General features: G+C 47.7%; 1 protein-coding gene across 3 annotated transcripts; it reads right to left on the bottom strand.

Moving 5' to 3' along the window:
* Positions 1-975: 975 nt before the first annotated feature.
* LOC119970727 (histone PARylation factor 1) lies at positions 976-19,000 on the bottom strand. 3 transcript variants are annotated; one of them, XM_038805803.1, is made up of 9 exons: positions 18,762-19,000; positions 15,265-15,430; positions 13,407-13,593; positions 12,790-12,888; positions 10,707-10,857; positions 6,705-6,792; positions 4,695-4,867; positions 1,601-1,739; positions 1,110-1,248 (listed from the first exon to the last, which is right to left on the bottom strand). In XM_038805803.1, the coding sequence occupies exons 1-8, from the start codon at positions 18,804-18,806 to the stop codon at positions 1,614-1,616; spliced, it is 1,035 nt and encodes a 344-aa protein (XP_038661731.1). In that variant the 5' UTR covers positions 18,807-19,000; the 3' UTR covers positions 1,110-1,248; positions 1,601-1,613. The 3 variants fall into 3 exon arrangements, with proteins under 3 accessions (XP_038661732.1, XP_038661729.1, XP_038661731.1); XM_038805804.1 differs by lacking the exon at positions 1,601-1,739 and having other exon boundaries at positions 976-1,248; positions 10,707-10,842; positions 18,762-18,996; XM_038805801.1 differs by lacking the exon at positions 1,601-1,739 and having other exon boundaries at positions 976-1,248; positions 18,762-18,995.
* Positions 19,001-21,016: the final 2,016 nt, after the last annotated feature.

Raw genomic sequence — 21,016 nt, 5'->3', positions numbered from 1 at the left:
TCCCCCACCATCTGGCCTGGGCTTGCAAAATCCTACCAACTGTCCTGGCTTGAGACAATTCACACCACTTTAACCTGGGGTTACCCCTATCTCTGGATCTGTAAAGATTCAATTACCTGCAAATGCTCGCATTCTGAGCATTGTCTGGCATCTTTGAATTTGTCTATGTATATGTTTCTGGAACATACCTCTTCATTCACCTGAGGAAGGAGCAGTGCTCCGAAAGCTAGTGTTTGAAACAAACATGTTGGACTTTAACCTGGTGTTGCAAGACTTCTAACTGTGCTCACCCCAGTCCAACACCGGCATCTCCACATCATAACCACTAAAGAAACAGGCGTAGAATAATTCTTTGGCACCCTCTCCTATTTTCTTACCCCCCTCATGTACAGGATAGTTTGACATGCAAACAGGCACCATTAGTGCAGTCCTAATGTTCCACAAGATATGCTTTTACCTACTTTTACCTCACACTGCCTTGTAAAAGGAAATTAAGATTTTTTTACCCTGTAATAATCTTAGTTATTACGTTTTGTTAAATACTTAGGGATTTGTTAGATATGTAGGAAGCGATCGATGACATTCAAGTACAAGTTAATTGAAGCCAGTACATATTCTTCAGAGTCGATGGTAGCCATGATGTGGAGATGCCGGCGTTGGACTGGGGTGAGCACAGTAAGAAGTCTTACAACACCAGGTTAAAGTCCAACAGGTTTGTTTCAAACACGAGCTTTCGGAGCGCAGCTCCTTCCTCAGGTGAATGGCGAGGTATGTTATACCTCGCCATTCACCTGAGGAAGGAGCTGCGCTCCGAAAGCTCGTGTTTGAAACAAACCTGTTGGACTTTAACCTGGTGTTGTAAGACTTCTTACTATATTCTTCAGAGGCAGGTTTGTGCATTAGTATGCATGCGTCACAGATGGTAAAGTTGCAGAACTTTGTACTACCCCGTTTGAGCCAGTCAGTCACAAACTCTTAACACCAAAGGATCTTTATTGTAGAAAAAAAACACAACATTAATTCTTCAAAATAAACGGAACACAATTCAGACAGAAAATGCTAGCTTATGAACCAAGTTTGTAAATTCCATACTTGGGAAACATGTCTTTGGTGAAATCAAGCTCTCAGTTGGTCCAGATCATCCCAAGTTCTGTTGGACAAATGAATCTCAATAATTTCAGCAAACAGGTGCCTTTTCAGGAGTTTGTAGGCGAGAGGTAATAATTGCTGCACCACTTTGTGAAAGTACTGTAAAAGGAAATGACAGAAGGACGTACATTTGTGAAAGAGTTGATCCTGAAAGGTTACAGCAAGTCTTCGATGTTGGGACCCACTTGTAATTAAAATAATGCCAGTACATTAATTGCCATTAAAGTTACTTGTCACAGTCTTCCTCTTCTGTACACAAAATCATCCCCCACGCCCCCCCCGCACTTGCACTCTCGCCCTCAGTCTCTCTTCCACCCACCCCTCCCTCACCCCCCAACCACCATCCCACTGCTGCCCTTGCCTCCTGATATTACTCTCTAGTCTACCTTCAATCCTCCTCTTCCCCCCCCACTCCAGGCCATTGTTCTCTGTACTGCCTCTCTGTCCGTACCAGGGTCTATTTTTCAGCTATTCCGCTCCTGGCTCTGAACTGAATCTCCATCTAGTGAGGTTAGGCGGTGCAGGTAATCGCAAGATTCCAACATTTTCCTGCATTGATCAACTCTGCCACCAGATGGAGGCTGGTCAATCTAAAAATAACAGAAGCGAAAATTACACCATGTTTTTATTTAATATTTGACGATTTACTTTAATTTTGCAAGTTATTTCAGCTGGGAGTGCACAGTGCTGCACATGCACATTCTGGGTGACATGTTTAAAGGAACCTGGCTCAGGCTTTAACATGGATTCCTTTGGGAACCGGTGTCATGTTTCTCTTGTGTGATGTGGGAATTCAGGGACCCTTTAGATGTCCCTGGCTCCTTCACGTGCAGGACGTGTGTCCAGCTGCAGCTCCTGTTGGACCGTTTGACGGCTCTGGAGCGATGCGGATGGACTCACTTTGCAGCATCCGCAATGCTGAGGACGTCGTGGCTAGCGCGTTTAGCGAGTTAGTCACAACGCAGATAAAGAATACCGAGGGAGATAGGAAATGGGTGACCAACAGGCAGAGGAAAAATAGGAAGGCAGTGCAGGGGTCCCCTGAAGTCATCTCCCTCCAAACAGATATACCGTTTTGGATACTGTTGGGCTCACCAGGGGAAGGTGTCAGTAGCCAGGTTCATGACACCGTGGCTCGCTCTGCTGCTCAGGAGGACAGGAGAAAGAGTGGCAGAGCTATACTGATAGGGGACTCAATGGTAAGGGGAATGGACAGGAATTTCTGCGGATGCAAACATGACTCCAGGCTTTGCCTCCCTGGTGCAAGGGTCAAGGATTTCTTGGAGCGGCTGTAGGGCATTCTGGAATGGGAGGGTAAACAGCCAGCTGTCGTGGTGCATATAAGGCACCAGTGATATAGGTAAAAAAAAACATGATGAAGTCCTACAAACTGAATTTAGGGAGTCCGGAGTTAAACCAAAAGGGAGAAGCCACATTGCCCTTTTGGGAAATCGGTGGTGTCGTGGTGCTGTCTCTGGACTAGTAAACCAGAGACCCAGAGTAATGCTCTGGGAAATCCAGGTTCAAATCCCGCCACTGCATATGGTGAAATTTGAATTCAATCAAAATCTGGAACTAAAAGTCTAATGGTGACCATGAGACTGTTGTTGATTGTTGTAAAAACCCATCTGGTTCATTAATGTCCTTTAGGGAAGGAAATCTGCCGTCCTTACCTGGTCTGGCCCACATGTGACTCCAGATCCACAGCAATGTGGTTGACTCTCAACTGCCCCCTCAAGGGCAATTAGGGATGGACAATAAATGCTGGCACTCATGTCCCATGAATGAATAAAAGAAATATAAGATTTTGAATGGGTTTTGACAGGATATGAGCACCAAGGGGTAGCTTCGCTGGGCTGGGATGGTCAGGGTAAGGGGCTGATCATTTCTGACAGAACTTTCTTCATTCAGCGGGTTGTGAATCTTTGGAATTCTCTATTCCAGAGGGGTCCAGTAGCTCCATTATTGACTATATTTAAGGCTGTGTTGACGGGTTCTGATCTCTCAGGGATTCGGGTACGTGGGAAACAATTGAGAAAGTGGAGTTGAGGCAGAGCATCTGCCATTATCTTACTGAATGGCAGAGTGGAGGGGGGAGTGTTCCTGCTCTTTATGTTTCTAAATTCTTAATTTTTCATAGTCTAAGAACACTGGGTAAACCATATAGGACTAAGATGAGGAGAAATCTATTCATACAGCGAGTGGGAAGCCTGTAGAATTCTCTACCGCACAAAGTAGTTGAAGCCAAAATATTGTATGTGTTCAAGAAGCAGTTAGATATAGCTCTTGTTGGGTGAAAGGTTATGGGTGGGGTGGGGTGGGGTGGGGTGTGGGGCGGGGGGTGGGGCGGGGTGGGGCGGGGGGTGGGGTGGGGTGGGAGTGGAGAGCGGAAACAGGTTACGGAGTTGGTCACCTACGATCATAAGGAATGGAGGAGCAGGCTCGAAGGGCTGAATGGCCTCCTCCTGCTCCTATTTTCTATAAAATCACTATGTTTTAATGGTGTGGCGCCTGGAGGGAATACAGGACAACTTGGGAAATATCCAGGTTTCTTGGCAGGACTACAGTTGAGTCAATGCCAGATGAAAATACTCTTTTATTCATTCACAGGATGTGGGTGTCGCTGGCTATTTCAGCATTTATGGCCTGTCCCCAGGTGGTGGTGGTGAGGTGGTGGTGGTGGTGGCGGTGAGCTACCCGTCTTGAACCGCTGCAGTCCATGTGGTATGGGTGCACCCACTGTGCTGTCAGGGAGGGAGTTCAGGATTTGGACCCGGCCACAGTGAATGAACAGCGATATATTTCCAAGTCAGGGCGGAGTGTAGCTCGTGAGCAGAGGTAGCTTGTTTGATCTCAGTATCTGGGGATTAGTCAATGAAGTAGAAGGGTGGACTGGAAATCAGTTTATGTTAACCAGGCGTATTGCCCTTGACGGTCAATGTGCATGGGCTGGGACAGTTTGTGCTGAATCTGCATGAACCCTTAAAATTGCTCAGCATAATCCTATGCCAGGCAAAAGTCTAAATCTCAATTGATTTTGTATTTAATTTAGATCTGGAATATAGACATCGCCAGTATTTACAGCCGCGTTATAGTTTCTCTCGAAGATGCTGGTGGGAATTCTTGAGCGGCTGCAGTCTGTGTGGTGTAGGTGCTGGGTCGGTACAGTAAAGCAGAGAGTCTGGTGGGTTTTGACCCAGCAACGATGCAGGAATAGGGAATATATAATGGTGTGTGATTCGGCAGGGAACTAGGTAGTGTTCCCCTCCACCTGCTGTCCTAGGTGGCGGAGGTCACAGATGTGGGCAGTGCCGAGAGAGAAACCGGTCAGAATGTACCACCCCTCCCTACCCCGTGTGCTTAGGCCATCCCACCCAATACAAACTAACTGAACAAAGGCCAGCATGTTGAGGGAAAGGTGTGGGGAGGGGGAGGGAGCATCTTGAAGCAGCTGAACTACCTCCGGCACTTATCACTGCGCATTTGACTGTTTCGGACTTCAGACGGTTTTGAAACAATGCTGAGCCACATCTGCACCTACTCACGTGTGATCCGTAACAGAAGAGGTCAATCCCCAGCTCATATCCCATTCCATAGTCGCATTCATCATTTGCAAACTGAATGTAGGTTATTATTTCTTGGATTGGGGCAAAAGCTTTAATCCGAGCTTCATCAGACGGGGCTTCTACGATCGCTTTGCAGATCTTTTTAAGACTTCCTATTGTTTTAATTCGGGGGGAAAAAAATACACTGTTTATTTCTAAGCGCAGGGTGGAAGGTAAACTGTGTACGCTACACGTCGTTCCTACACTTCTCCGAAGGTGGTTTAAGGAAGACGTACACTTAGACAGCACCTTTCATAACTTGAGAAAGGCCCTTGCAACCAATCAAGTACATTTGAAGTGTGGACATTATTTCAATGTACAAAATGTGCCAGCTAATGTATTAACAGTAAAATGCCACAATATCCCCCAAACAGCAAGGTGATAATGACCAGATAATCATATAGAAAAGGAAAATACTGCAGGGCTTGAATTCAGAAATAAAAACAGAAAATGATGGATAAACTCAGCAGGTCTGGCAGCATTTAGAGTCCTCATGACTCTTCTTCAGAGCTGATGAGGGGGAGTAATGTGATGGATTATATAGTTGGAGAGGGGGATGGAGGATGTCAGGAATAGGTCGAAGCCAAGGAGAGATTCTCAAATATGTCATGGACACAAGATAAAGGGAGTGCTGATGGCAGCATTAAGGACGAAAGAAGGTTGCTCATAGTGGCATAAAGGTAAGATAACATCATCAGGTAGTGATGTTGGTTGATGGATAAATATCAACCTGCACACCAACCCGCCCCCCTTCAAAATAGAGCCAGTGGGATCTTTTGCATCCACCAAAAAGGACAGACAGGGCCACAGTTTAATGTCCCTTTTGAAAAACAGCACCTTAAACAATGAGTGTCGGCTCAAGTCTCTGCATTGATGCTTGAGCCCAGAAATCAGCTGATCCATGAGGCGAGATAACTAACCACTGAACCATGTACAACGGCACAGACATTACAAATAAATCCTTAATATTGCCTCAACTGTGAAGACCTGGAAGATCTCATGTCCAATTCTCCAGTCAATGTGGAATTCGCCAATTTTAATCCGGGGAAATATAAAAGTGGACTGCAACTGCTCTAAGCACCCCTGGGTTTTTGGTACAGGGAACAGAATGACAACAGCTTTTTGCATTTCTAACAACTTTAAACATCAGAAAATGACCGAATGGTTTTATATATAAATAAAAAGAGTTGCTGGACCACATACTCTCCTCTCATAACTCAAGAACAACATACACAAGCAGGGAAGTTATGCTAAAACTCTATAAAGTTCTGGTTGGCCCGTAACTAGAGTACTGTGTCCAGCTCTGGTCAGGGGGAATGAGGGTCCTTGAGCGCCTGTTCCTGTGCTGTACTTTCCTTTGTTCTTTGAGAGGTTGCGGAGAAAGTTTAACCAAAATGGTTCCAGCATTGGGGGAAATCATAGTTATGCAAGCTCTGGCTGGAGAAGTTGGCGTTGTTTTCCTTGGCCCAAAGCTGCTTGTCAGGAGATTGAACAAGACTGTGACAGGTTTAGATGAGGTAGGCAAAGAAGAACAAAATGAACTGATGGATACAGGGGCCAGGGGGACGTGGAGTTAACGATTTAGGGCAAGAGATGCAAGTGGTTCAAGGAAGGACTTTTTTTTAAAAAATGCAGCAAATGGTAATGACCTGGAACTCGGTGCTTATGAGGATGGTAAAAGCAGAGACGCTCGGAGATGTCAAAAGAAAACTGGAGTGGAAGAATGGGACTGACTGGATTGTTCGACAGAGGCCATTCTACTCCTAGAACTATTACTCATTGCAAGAGAACGGATGTTGGCCAAACTGATTTCAGAGCTCCGAAAGTTAATAAAGGGAAGTGAAAAAACGCGGCATTCAATTACTTTCCATTGCGATTCATGAGCAACATTTGACGCAGTTTTAGATTTCCATTTCCAAAGGAGGAGAGTGAAGAATAAAACAAACCTACCGTCGGTTTCAGGAAGCTCCCGGTAACCCACACCCATTTTATCGATTGGGACAATCAAACCTGCACCATGAAAAGTTCTGGTCGCAATCTAGAAACAAAAGATAGATGAGATATATTCTGTAATGCGAAAGCAAAGTCAAACCCGGATTCCGAAACACCGCATTAGCGTTTAGCTAAACCTTGGACTGCACAAGCCGCTTATCCACTGAACAATAATCAGCTGCATCTAGCTGAGCCCAATATTCTAACAAAGACACAAGACTAGAGGGTCGACAACTTTGATTAGTAACTGCACGCGAGAATGGTCGATTAGTATCATTCAGATCAATAATGGTATCCGGGGGAGGAATAATACAGCAGCTTGTCTTTTACATTCAGCGAGTTTATTCTTCATACAGCTCAGTCGAGTTACAAACTCCCTGTGGTTCCCCCAACCCCTGCTGTGTCCATTTATACTCCTTTGGAGGTTGGCTTTAACAATACGATTGCCGCCAGATGCAATTGCTGATGCAGTGACAAGTGTAACGCTAGCAATGTTGCTGAAGTGAGTCAGAAGATGCTACAGAGATTCGCGAGCTAGTGAAATAAGTGCCCGAAGGCAAGTGTTTTTTTTTAAATCACCACCATTCCGTCAACAAAGAATGTGTGGCAGATTTTATGTGGCAATGCACATTAGATTCAAAACATGAGTGAATCTCTCATAACATCGCTGGGGTCTGAAGCACAGCTGCAATGTATTTGCCGCTAACTCAGTGTCAAAGAAAATGTAAGTGCCACCTCAGTCCCAGAGGCCGCTCTCCCCTTTTGAGAGCAGACTGGCGCTGATTTAACCAGAGGGTTACGACACCCCAGGCGAGGGCCTTGGTGGGGAATTAAGGGATATGGGGAGTTGGCGGGAAAATGGAGTTGAAGACCACCATCGGGCATGATTTGAGCTGAATGGTGGAGTAGGCTCGACCGTCTGCATGGCCTACGTCAGCTCCTATTTCTTGCGTTCTCGTGAGTTTGAATACCGACAGGGGCCAGTTGGACTGTATGGCCTGCCCCCATGCTGGAGCTTCCACAAGGTCACACACCCCCCCCCCCCCCCCCCCCCACCCACCCGCCCCCTTTGATTAACTGGCCTGCCCAGGACAAGACGTCCCAAAAACGCTTTACTGCCCAATTAAGTATGTTTGAAGCACGCCGTCAAAACCTGGCAGCTAGTTCACGGACAGGAATACAGCAACGACCACCGACAAATACCAGATAATCTGTCGTTTTCAATGAAAGCAAATTTCTGCAGGGGCTGGAAATGTGAAAAGCAGAAAATGCTTAATATAAAGCAATATGATGGCTGAAACGGGACGCTGTTCAGAGTGCTTTACAGTGTTGGGTATAAAATCGCTCCAGCATATGCCTAGAACCTATCGAGACACAAGGGATCAAACGGCATCCACTAGGGACCCCACGGGGTTCGATCCTGACCCCAGATCAGTGTCCGTGTGGAGTTTGCACATTTTCCTCGTGTCTGTGTGGGTCTCATTCCCACAACACAAAAAGATGTGCAGGGTAGGTGGACTGGCTGCACTAAATTGCCCCTTAATTGGAAAAAAATTAATTGGTACTCCAATTTAAAATAAATTTTAAAAAGGCATCCAGGGGCCGGTTTACCTCACTGAGCTAAATCGCTGGCTTTTAAAGCAGACCAAGCAGGCCAGCAGCACGGTTCGATTCCCGTACCAGCCTCCCCGGACAGGCGCCGGAATGTGGCGACTAGGGGCTTTTCACAGTAACTTCATTGAAGCCTACTCGTGACAATAAGCGATTTTCATTTTCATTTCAGTTTCTTTCCTTGGCAGGTTTACAGGTTTCGGGTTTCACAACCACATCACAGAGAGGGGAACACATTCACACTTTTATTGCTGCCTGCCCATCAAGTTGTGTAATGGGCTCCTACTGGACGTAGAAGAGGGTGAGCCAGATGACCTGGCACCCAGACTTTTCAGTGGAGATCTCCAGCTGGTCAACTGGGTGGCAAGGTGGTTAGCTCTGCTGCCTCATTACGCCAGGGATTCAGGTTCAATTCCAGCTTTGGGTTATTGTCTGTGCGCAGTTTGAGAGTTCTCTTCACGTCTGCGTGGGTTTCGTCCGGGTGCTCTGGTTTCCTCCCACAGTCCAAAGGTCAGGTGGATTGGCCATGGTCAATGCGTGGGGTTACGGGGATAGGGCGGGGGAGTGAGGCCTAGATAGAGTTCTCTTTCGCAGGGTCAATGCAGACTCAATGGGCACTATAGGGAGTCTAACAGATGCCAGTGAGACACGAACATCGGCTGTGGACAGGAGAGAATAGAATGCTGCTGTGCTGTTCTTGCTCATGTATTGCTTGTTTGGCCCTTGTTCCGTACTGTAAATAATCACTATTTGTTGATGCACCATTTGTCAATATACTCTGTCGATTATTCTTCTACAGTTATTTTGCATCCACCAAGGCAGGAAGGTGGTCCCACAGCTTAATATCTCATCCGAAAGACTGTGCAGCAGCATTCTCCCAGTCACTCATTACCTGGGCTCGCACAAAACCAATTAACAATGTCCCTCAGGAATCGGATGGCAAGTCAGCTCCCAAACCAGTGTAGCCATCTAAAATGGCCACCTGCAAAGGACCATGGGAATTGTGGTCAACTTGGACACCGACAAGTACATAGCCTTGTGCTGCACAGCCAGATCTGACCAAAACTTGCACCCATTAAAAGTCAATCACAATTTCCCCCAGGACAATAGAGTTCAAATCAAGGAACTACAACAGTAGCACCTGCACATCTTTGGAAATGAAATGAAATGAAAATCACTTATTGTCACGAGTAGGCTTCAAATGAAGCTACTGTGAAAAGCCCATAGTCGCCACATTCCAGCGCCTGTTCGGGGAGGGTGGTACGGGAATTGAACCGTGCTGCTGGCCTGCCTTGGTCTGCTTTCAAAGCCAGCGATTTAGCCCTGTGTTAAACCAGGAAACCAGAGCACCCAGATGAAAGCCATGTAGATGCAAAGAGAACTCGCAAACTGTGCACAGACAGTAACCGGCGCCACTTCACCTTATTTGGCAAGGCCGACGCGCCTGGGACAATGACAGCTAGGCCCCGCCCAGCCACCAAGGTATCCACCCCTTAATTGGCCAGGATACATTGGATCTGGAGTTAGGGCCGCCCAAAAGAGTGTGAAAGAGAAGGATAAGAAGCCCTGCGCACTAGGAATCAGCCTCTTCTGGACCGGCCTGTGTGCGACCAACTGCAGCATATCAACCAGCCAAGTTCAAGGACCCGCGATCGCGACCTGAAGGACGAGCCCAGCCGAGACGAACCTGAAGACTTCCAACCGACCCACATGGACACAGATAAAGGCCTTATCTCCCGCGCAGAGCCAGTCACCCCGAAGTTAGGTAAAGGTCATCCTAGTTATTAGGTTTAGTTTAGTGCGTAGCCGCGTGAATCATTGCATATGAAACAAGTATGTTTGTTAATAAACTGTCTTTTGAACTAATATACTGGTTGTGTGGTCATTCGGTCAATATAAGAAACCTGTGGTTCACATAGAAATAAAGAATTCAACACCAGATGCAGAGAACGTGGGGCTGGGGTAGTGGGGGGGGGGGGGGGGGGGGGGCGAGGGGAGACAAGAGAAATTGGGAGGGATTAAAAAGAGAAGATTTGGAGAATGGGTGGGGGAGGGAAAATTAAACGGGGTGAAATCCAACTTTGGCGGCAGCACTGGGAGGTGGCTGGCAGATAGGTCAATGTCCAACTGAGGCTAGTGAAAAAGGGGGCATTCAGGTCAAGAGGGTTGAGGGCCGCCAATTCCCCAACGCCTGCCCAGTGCTTCCTGCCATAGTGGAATTTCACCCTCAATGTGTTTTGACAGTGAGTTGCAGGGGCAAGTCGCTCAGCCACTATTAGAAGTCACAAATAACCAGAGACCTGATGCCACCTCCAGGCTGTGTTCTGGAAGTACGGTACAAGAGCTTACCTTCCTATCTCTTTGTTTCATCTCCTTAGTTTTCTGCTCTAAGGAATAACCTAATTTCTTCGCTAACTCCGTCAGCTTGGTCTCGAGCTCTTTCAAAACACTGCTCGGACTTTTATTACTCATTTCCTTCAGTCTTCTGGACAAAAGGAGGCTGAAAACCAACAGTGCGGTGGGAAGGAAAGGAGAAGAAAAAACAAAAAGGGAGAACAGCTAAACTTAGAAACATTCGACTACAATCTTCACTCAATTTTCGCCCTCCCGTTCCCCCAAACCAAAATAAAAGGTTAAAAAAAAGCCAGAAGCTCCAAAACCCCATAATGGTCAGAGCGGCCGAACCCGCAGAGAGACGATGCAAAAGAGCTACTTTCGACCCTTCATGTAACTTCCCCGACTGGCCCCAAAGATACTCAGGGTGGTTGGGGGGGGGGGGTTGGGGACGACCCAGAAACAGTGACAGAACCTTCCCCCACGTCACGATGCTTTTTTGTTTTGGCTTTGATGGGTTCCAATCAAAGGAGACAACAAAAAAAAGTTGTTGAGGCCAAAACGTAATTTCAAGAAGGAATTATTAATAATAATAATAATCTTTATTGTGACAAGGAACTTCACATTAACCCTGCAATGAAGTTACTGGGAAAAGCCCCCAGTCGCCACATTCCGGCGCCTGTTCGGGTACACTGAGGGAGAATTCAGAATGTCCAATTCACCCAACAGGCACGTCTTTCGGAACTTGTGGGAGGAAACCGGAGCACCCGGAGGAAAACCCACGCAGGCACGGGGAGAACGTGCAGACTCCGCACACACAGTGCCCCGAGGCAGGGAATCGAACCTGGGACCCTGGAGCTGTGAAGCAGCAGTGCTACCCACTGTGCCACATTTAAAAGATATACATGGAGAGGAGATACTGAAGGACAGAATATAAACTGGTGATTTTGTGCTGCCCACAATTAGACGTAGCTCTTGGGGCTAAAGGGATCAAGGGACTTTTGGGGGGGGGGGGGATCAGGGTATTGAACTTGATGATCAGCCATGATTAGGGCAGCATCGTAGCATTGTGGATAGCACAATCGCTTCACATCTCCAGGGTCCCAGCTTCGATTCCTACTTGGGTTACTGTCTGTGCGGAGTCTGCACATCCTCCCCGTGTGTGCGTGGGTTTCCTCCGGGTGCTCCGGTTTCCTCCCACAGTCCAAAGATGTGCAGGTTAGGTGGATTGGCCATGCTAAATTGCCCTTAGTGTCCAAAATTGCCCTGAGTGTTGGGTGGGGTTACTGGGTTATGGGGATAGGGTCGGGTGCTCTTTCCAAGAGCCGGTGCAGACTCGATGGGCTGAATGGCCTCCTTCTGCACTGTAAATTCTATGAAATAATGAATGGTGGGCCGAAGGGCCGAAAGGCCTCCTGCTTCTTTTTTCTGTTTCTATGTATTTTCTACTTGCTGCAGATTGAAATTTCAATGGGAACCTCCGATCGGATGGCCTGTTTGAAACCTTGCAACTGCAAAAGTACATCATTCCTTCAAAGAGAAAAACTATATATATATATATATATATATATATATATATATATAATATATATATATATAATAGCAACTTCCATGGCCGCAGGAGATCCCAAAGTACTTGAACAACCAATTAAGTATTTCTAAAGTGCTGTCACTATTGTCGTGTGGAAAACACGATAGCCAATTTGCACACTGCAAGCTCCCAAAGCAGCAATGTGCCACATAACCAGTTCCATTTTGAGCAATAAATATTGGCCAAGAAACCAGGGAGAACTGAGCTGCTCTTTGAAACAGTGTCGTGGGATCATGTGAGTCTACCGGTGAGAACCTGTTTTCGTGTCTCAGCCGAAAGGCGGTATCTCTGACCCCGCAGTGCTCCTTCAGCACTGGACTGGTGAACAGTCTAGATTCTCCGGAGTCGGGCTTGAATGTGTGATCTTCTGACTTCGAAACGACAGTGCTGCCCATTAAACATTCTGTTCCTCAAATTAAATTTTACGAAGTTGCCAACCACCATCCACCTTTATGTTTTAGACCGCCTCAGCATGTACAGTCGCAAAGAAACGGAAACATTACTTACTTTACTGCACTGAACAAATTGTCTCCCATCTGAGCTACTGAGCAGCCATTCTTGGCCACGTTTGCCCCTACGAACACCGGCAGTTCTTCTGGCGTATCCCTGCAAAGACCACATATAAAACAGTCACCGAAGTGTGGATCAGCCATATCAATACTAATGCTGCAAGAGTAGGTCAGAGGCTAGGAATCCTGTGGCTAGTAACTCACCTCCCAACTCCCCAAACCCTGCGCACCATCTACAAGTCACAGTAGAATGCTCTTCCCTTGCCCGGATGAGGGCAGCTCCAACAACACTCAAGAAGCTCGACACCATCTAGGACAAAGCAGCCCCGCTTGATTGACTCCCTCATTCACTTCCTCCATCACCGACACACAGTGGCAGCCGTGTGTACCATCTACAGGATGCACTGCAGGAACTCACCAAGGCTCTTTAGGCAGCACTTTCCAAACCCACAATTGCTACTATCTAGAAGGACAAGGGCAGCAGATACCTGGGAACCCCACCACCTGGAGGTTCCCCTCCAAGTCACTCACCACCCTGACTTGAAAATTATATCGGCGTTCTTTCACTGACCCACACACACCTCCCCACCAGTAACGTGTCTGTGCCTCGCTTACCTGAAATAGCCAAGGTGATACTGCGTTTCCGAGTCTCCATTGATGACTGTCTGAAATTCAGGGGGGTCATAGAAGTAGCGCCAGTGCAGCAGGTAATTAGGCTGTGGATTTTTTGCTCCTTTAGGTTTTCCTGCTAGAATATCAAAAGGTCCAACGAGTCGCAGCCCAAGGCTCAAGTTCAGTGCTTCTATTGGAACAAAAAGACAAGCAACAATTTAGATCGGAAACCAAATTCTTCCACCATACCCTCCCGAGAAGGCATTAACTTCAGGGTGGGAGTGAGCTTGATGCCTCCTTAGTTAAGTGTCAGCGACTCAGTGGGTAGCACTCTTTACTTTTGAGTGGCAAGACTGCATATGGAAGAAGTCCCACTCCAGGCCCTGGGCACAAAGGTCCTGGCTCGACAGCCCAATGACAGTGCTGAAAGTAGTGCTACACTGCCGGAGGGTGCTGCCTTTCGGATGAAACATTGAGCCGAGGTCTCGCCTACCCACTCGGGTGAAAGTAAAAGGCCCCATGTCTCTACTTCGAAGAAGAGTAGGAGGGGAGTCTGCCCTGGCTGTCGTGTGGCCAATATTTGTCCCTCAACCAGCTTCGTGAAAAAAATGATTACCTCGTCAATGCTATTTCTGGGACCTTGCTGTGCATTACGCATCTGCTGCATTTCTTGCATGACCACAGTTACTCCTTTAGTATTTCATATTCAACTCGGCAACCGGTATTAACAGGCTATTTAGCTGCACGGGGCTTCATCACGATCTTGCCCATGTGCATATACCTCCAGCCCAACTGGTGGGGGAGAGGGAGGGGTGGAAAAGTCGGGAAGAATCTGTGCAATGACAGTCTCAACAAAAGGCATCCAATCCAATTGCTGACCTTTACATTAAAGGGCTCGGGGGCTAATTATAATACCCCTCCTCAGCACCAGCGCCCACCAAAATCAGCCACACCACAGCACAGCTCAGTTAGGTTGAGCGATAAATCAGCCAGGTAACCTGCATATGGCATCTTAGGATAGCGCCAATGGTACCATTGACTGTATGTCCATCCGAGGGAGGACAGACAGGTAGGTGAGAAGGTTCTGTAGCAAAAAAATGGTATAATAAATGAGTTGGAATTACAAGGGTACTAATAGGCATTTCCACAGACAATGAGAGGTTTTCATTAAAGCATCGGTGGGTCGGTCAACAATTAGAGGTCGTAGATATAAAACAAAATTGGGTGGGAGGAGAATCATAGAATCCCTACAGTGCAGAAGGAGGCCATTCAGCCCATCAAGTCTGCATCGATCCTTGGAAAGAGCAACCCACCGACACCCAAGCCCCCACCCTACCCTCATAACCCAGTAAACAATAACGTTTTGGACACTAAGGGGCAATTTGGCGCGGCCAATCCACCTAACTCGCACATTCTGTAATCTGTGGGAAGAAACCGGAGCACCCGGAGGAAACCCACGCAGACACGGGGAGAAAGTGCAAACTCCACACAGACAGTCACCCGAGGCCGGATTTGAACCTGGGTCCCTGGCACTGTGAGACAGAAGTGCTAACCACTGTGGCACCGAGCCGGTGGAAGATACTGTTCACTGGAGTTAGTGGGCGTTAGAATATTTCTCTGAAAAGTTGGCAGAAGCGGATCCATCAATAAGATTACAAGGGGTGGCTGTGGGGGGAGGGGCAAACGCTTGAGGATGTGGAACTTGCAGGGTCAAAGACCTAAGCGTGACTATCATTCCAAAAAGCCAGCACAGACAATGGGCCGAATGGCCTCCTTCCATGCTGCAAGTTTCTATAATCCTCATATAATCGGTCAGGCAGGGAAAGTTCTGAAGGGGTGGGTGGGGGGCTGTGCCACATACCACACGGATTCTCCGGATTCAGCTTCTCGCAGAATTCCCAGAAGTGATAAAAATCTTCCGGCATCTGAAGCTTGTAGAGATCCTGAACCTCCCGTCGCACTTCCTCTGGGATGCCAGCGTTGTCTCCTCGGTTCTTCTTACCGTCTTCAGCTACTGGATTCTTAGACTGAGGAGAAACAGAAAAAATAAAATAAGTTGAGAAAATTTGGGGGTGGGGCGCAGACTGGGAATGAAATGAATTCCAGCATTAACAGGGGCTGGTTTAGCACACTGAGCTAAATCGCTGGCTTTTAAAGCAGACCAAGGCAGGCCAGCAGCACGGTTCATTTCCCGTACCAGCCTCCCCGAACAGGCAAATGTGGCGACGAGGGGCTTTTCACAGTAACTTCATTGAAGCCTACTTGTGACGATAAGCAATTTTCATTTCATTTTTTTCATTTCATTTCAATATTGGATCAGATTTTCTATTGGATCACTTCCAATGAATTAAAATATCAAATACAAAATAGAAATCTTGAGATTCCTGGGGCAGGAGGAAACCTCCGACAAGATGGACAAGCCGCATCTCGACACTGATGATGCCACTGGCACAACGGCTTCACCTGAGGAAGGAGCAGTGCTCCGAAAGATAGTGTTTGAAACAAACCTGTTGGACTTTAACCTGGTGTTGTAAGACTTCTTATTGTTAAAGTTAGGCTGTTGCCAGTTGAAAGCAGATCCAGCAATGTTTTATTGGCACTATAAAGGAAATCTTTCTGGCTTCTTTATGATGCATGTCGATGATTTTTGGTGGGGTGGGACTAGTGATTTCGAAGCTACTGTGATCTCTGGTTTGAGGAAAGGATTCAGGGTTGGAAGTCAGGCTTCCGGTGCATTTCAATATATTGGACTGGAAGTCGGACAGACTAAGTTAGGGGCAACTTTACATCAGCAATCTTATTTGGAAAGCATCAGCCCAATAGCAATTAGCCGTGGCTGGGTTTCACAAAAAGACGCAAAAGATGGAAAAAGAGCAACTGCGAAGTTCAATTGGGCAACTGAATTGGTTAGGTAGACAGACTAGACCGGACGTGAGTTTTGATGTCTTAAGAGTTGAGCACAAAAGTGAATGATCCCAAAGTGGAAGACATAATAAGAGCAAATAAAGCATTGGTCAAACTAAAAATGCAGGAGTCTGTTTTGAGGTTCCCGGTTTTAGGTGACCTTAGGCACTTGAAACTCATAGTTTATAGCGATGCGTCCTATGCAAATTTATGTGGTGGGGTTTCAAGTGCAGGCAGTTTTATAATTTTCCTTTTGGGGAACAATGGTAAATGTTTCCCTCTTGTGTGGGAAACAAAGAAAATAAGGAGAGTGGTCAAAAGCACTTTGGCTGTTGAGACGGTAAGCCTTGTAGAGGCGGTGGATAACCTCCAAAGTGTCTTTATACTCCAATCCTCTGAAGATAACGGCCAGCATTCCATTAGCCTTTCTGATTATTTTCTGCACTTGTTCCTGGCATTTCAAGGATCCATGCACCTGGACCCCAAGTCTCTTTGGACATCCACTGCACCGAACCTCTTCCCATTTAGAAAGTACTCTGCTCTGTCCTTTTTTGGTCCTTATGACTATGTTGATGGGATTCCTGGCAGTTGGTCAGGGAGATGAAGCAGACAATGTTCAGCCCCTTCCTTGTACTAGTGGGGTGAGCAGTGTGGTCCTAAAAAGGGCTGCACAGTCAGTCACTCAGGGGGCTGCCAAGGTCCAGGGCTGCACGGTGGCACAGTGGTTAGCACTGCTGCCTCACAATGCCAGGGATGCAGGCTCGATTCTGACCTCGGGTGACTGTGTGGAGTTTGCACATTCTCCCCGTGTCTGTGCGGGTTTCTTCCGGGTGCCCGAGTTTCCTCGCACAATCTAAAGATGTGCAGGTTGGGTGGATTGGCCATGCTAAATTGCCCCAGTGTCCAACGGTTAGGTAGGGTTACAGGGATCGGGTGGTGATTGGTCCTAGATACGGAGCTCTTTTGGAGGGTCGGTGCACACACGATGGGCTGAATGGCGTCCTTCTGCATTGTAGGGATTCTATGATTCTGCTTCAATCCACTGCTGAACCACCCTACGGTCTGAGCTGTGTTCTTGAACTGCTGCAGTCTATGTGGTGTAGGTACACTAACAGTGCTTTAGGAAGCAGTTTTAGGATAGTGACCCAGTGACAGTGAAGGAGCCGTGATAAAGTCAAGCGTGACTCAGAGACGGTGTCTGCTGCCCTCCTTCTTCCAGGTAATAGTGATCGTGGATTTTGAAGGTGTTGACCAGGGAGCCTAAAAATACAGGTTGGTCTTTCTTTCTGGGCAGAGCAATTTTGGTGTGGTGTAATCGGAGAATGTAACCCAGATCTTAAGATGTTGGACATTGTGCCAAATAAACCCAATGTGGAATTACTGCAGTGATTGCTGCTAATTCCAATCAACAATTTGCCAGGTGATTGGGGGAAAGAGCAGGGGGGAAGGAGGACAAACTGATGTTTCAAAGGTGCGGGCAGAGGCACGGTGGGTTGAATGGTAGGACTGAAGGAGGCAAGATCCCATTCTTCGGGGAACATTGAGCTTGTACAGCACGGAAAGTGGCCCTTCAGCCCATTTGTGCCTGCAACGGCCATCAAGCACCTGTCCACTCCCATTTTGAACACTTGGCTGTGGCATTACTAAGTAAGTTAGATGTTGTGAGGGTTCCCACCTCGACCACCCTTTCAGGCGTGTGGCACCTTTTACAAAAGGTTAAACTACATGCCCAGGCAAGGGCTTTTCACAGGAAAAGATGAAGCACGGTAGCCTTGCGGATAGCACAATCGCTTCACAGCTCCAGGGTCCCAGGTTCGATTCCCGGCTTGGGTCACTGTCTGTGCGGAGTCTGCACGTTCTCCCCGTGTGTGCGTGGGTTTCCTCCGGGTGCTCCGGTTTCCTCCCACAGTCCAAAGATGTGCAGGTTAGGTGGATTGGCCATGATAAATTGCCCTTATTGTCCAAAATGCCCTTAGTGTTGGGTGGGGTTACTGGGTTATGGGGATAGAGTGGAGGTGTTGACCTTGGGTAGGGTGCTCTTTCCAAGAGCCAGTGCAGACTCGATGGGCCGAATGGCCTCCTTCTGCACTGTAAATTCTATGAAATAACAGTTACCAGATTATTATTTTGGTTTACCCTTCCCTCTGACACAAACAATTCAGTTTTTTTTGTGGGGGGAGGGGGTTATATAATCTAGAATAAAGCCGAGGCAAGGCCTGTGGGGAGGGGAGGCGAGGAATCTCCTCATTCAATCCAATCCAGCAATTTAAACTTCGAAATGTTAAGTGTTTTCAGTCATCTAGCCACCCCCCAACAATATTCAGTGGGATGTATTTAGTAACATCAGACAGACAATGTATCTGAAGGCAGCTTGCAGTCAGTCTCTGCTCAATCCCCGGATACTTTGTTACATTCCCAGCTGTTTTGTTACATTCTCCCCTCATTCATTATTACCTCGGAGCTCCTGGAGGCCGCTTTCCTCTTCCCGCGTCCCGCCATGAGAAAAACAAACCCAACTCCACCAAAGCGGCCGAATAAAGAGGGAGAGGCAACTAAAACCCGCCCGTCGGCCGGCCCCCTCCGCCACAGGGACACGGCCACTCGGCTCAGCTCCGCCACAGGTACACAGCCACTGGCTCAACTCCGCCACAGGGACACGGCCACTCGGCTCGGCTCCGCCACAGGGACACGGCCACTCGGCTCGGCTCCGCCACAGGGACACAGCCAGTCCCCCCCCCCCGCCACCGGACCAATCAGACAACGCTGCAACATAAACCAATCAGGGTACGTTGGTAAATGAGCCAATCAGGGAGAAACACCACACCAACCAACCCAGGAGCAAGGCCACATGAACCAATCAGACAGCACTGTCCCATGAACCAATCAGACGATACTGTCCCATGAACCAATCATGATGTGGAAATGCCAGCGTTGGACTGGGGTGAGCACAGTAAGAAGTCTTACAACATCAGGAAAGTTCAACAGGTTTGTTTCAAACACTAGCTTTGGAGCACTGTTCGTTCCTCAGGTGAATGAAGAGGGAGTTTCCAGAAACATATATATAGACAGAGTCAAAGATGCAAGGCAACGCTTCGAATGCGAGCATTTGCAGGTAATTGAATCTTTACAGATCACGAGATAGGGGTAACCCCAGGTTAAAGAGGTCTCAAGCTAGGACAGTTGGAAGGATTTTGCAAGCCCAGGCCAGATGGTGGGGGGTGAATGTAATACGACATGAATCCCAGGTCCCGGTTGAGGTCGTACTCATGTGTGCGGAACTTGGCTATAAATTTCTGCTCGGCAATTCTGTGTTGTCGCGCAACCTGAAGACCGCCTTGGAGCACGCTTACCCGGAGATCAGAGGCTGAATGCCCTTAACTGCTGACGTGTTCCCCGACAGGAAGGGAATATTCCTGCCTGGTGATTGTCGCGCAATGTCCGTTCATTCGTTGTCGCAGCGTCTGCATGGTCTCGCCAATGTATCACGCTTCGGGACATCCTTACCTGCAGCGTATGAGGTAGACAATGTTGGCCAAGTCGCACGAGTATGTGCCGCGTACCTCGTGGGTATTGTTCTCGCGTTTAATGGTGATATCCATGTCGATGATCTGGCATGTCTTGCAGAGATTGCCATGGCAGGGTTGTGTGGTGTCGTGGTCGCTGTTCTGAAGGCGGGTTGTTTGCTGCAAACAATGGTTTGAGGTTGCGCAGTTGAAGGCAAGTAGTGGGGGTGTGGGGAAGACCTTGGCAAGATGTTCATCTTCATCGATGACGTATTGGAGGCTGCGAAGAAGATGTCGTAGTTTCTCCGCTCCGGGAAAGTACTGGACGATGAAGGGTACTCTGTCGGTTGTGTCCTTTGTTTGTCTTCTGAGGAGGTCTTTGTGATTTTTTGCTGTGGCGCGTTGGAACTGTCAATCAATGAGTCGAGCGCCATATCTCTTTCGTACGAGGGCATCTTTCAGCATCTTTAGATGTCTGTTACGCTCCTCCTCGTCTGAGCAGATCCTGTGTATACGGAGGGCTTGTCCATAGGGGATGGCTTCTTTAATGTGTTTTGGGTGAAAGCTGGAGAAGTGGAGCATCGTGAAGTTATCCGTGGGCTTGCGGTAAAGCAAAGTGCTGAGGTGATCGTCCTTGATGGAGACGAGTGTGTCCAAGAATACAACTGATTTTGGAGAGCAGTTCATGGTGAGTCTGATGGTGGGATGGAACTTATTGATGTGTAGTCGTTTCAGTGATTCTTCGTCATGGGTCCAAAGGAAAAAAATGTAATCGATGTATCTGGTGTATAACGTTGGTTGAAGGTCCTGTGCGGTGAATCACTGAAACGACTACACGATGACGAGGAGGAGCGTAACAGACATCTACAGACGCTGAAAGATGCCCTCGTACGAAAGGGATATGGCACTCGAAGCATCGATCGACAGTTCCAACGCGCCACAGCAAAAAACCGCACCGACCTCCTCAGAAGACAAACACAGGACACAACCGACAGAGTACCCTTTGTCGTCCAGTACTTTCCCGGAGCGGAGAAACTACGACATCTTCTTCGCAGCCTCCAACACGTCATCGATGAAGGTGAACATCTTGCCAAGGCCATCCCCACATCCTCACTACATGCCTTCAAACAACCGCGCAACCTCAAACAAACCATTGTTTGCAGCAAATTACCCAGCCTTCAGAACAGCGACCACGACACCACGCAA

This window comes from Scyliorhinus canicula, chromosome 8 (genome assembly GCF_902713615.1).
Source record: "Scyliorhinus canicula chromosome 8, sScyCan1.1, whole genome shotgun sequence".
Classification (NCBI taxonomy): Eukaryota; Metazoa; Chordata; class Chondrichthyes; order Carcharhiniformes; family Scyliorhinidae; genus Scyliorhinus; species Scyliorhinus canicula.
Note: the sequence above shows the minus strand (reverse complement) of the source record. Positions and strands in the feature narration are given on the sequence as shown.

Coding starts and splice junctions, on each gene's coding strand:
- LOC119970727 (XM_038805801.1), bottom strand. CDS start 18,806: ATGGCGGGACGCGGGAAGAGGAAAGCGGCCTCCAGGAGCTCCGAG. Junction 15,431..18,761: donor CGGCCTCCAGGAGCTCCGAG/GTAATAATGAAT, acceptor GTTTCTCCTCAG/TCTAAGAATCCAGTAGCTGA. Junction 13,594..15,264: donor GAATCCGGAGAATCCGTGTG/GTATGTGGCACA, acceptor TTGTTCCAATAG/AAGCACTGAACTTGAGCCTT.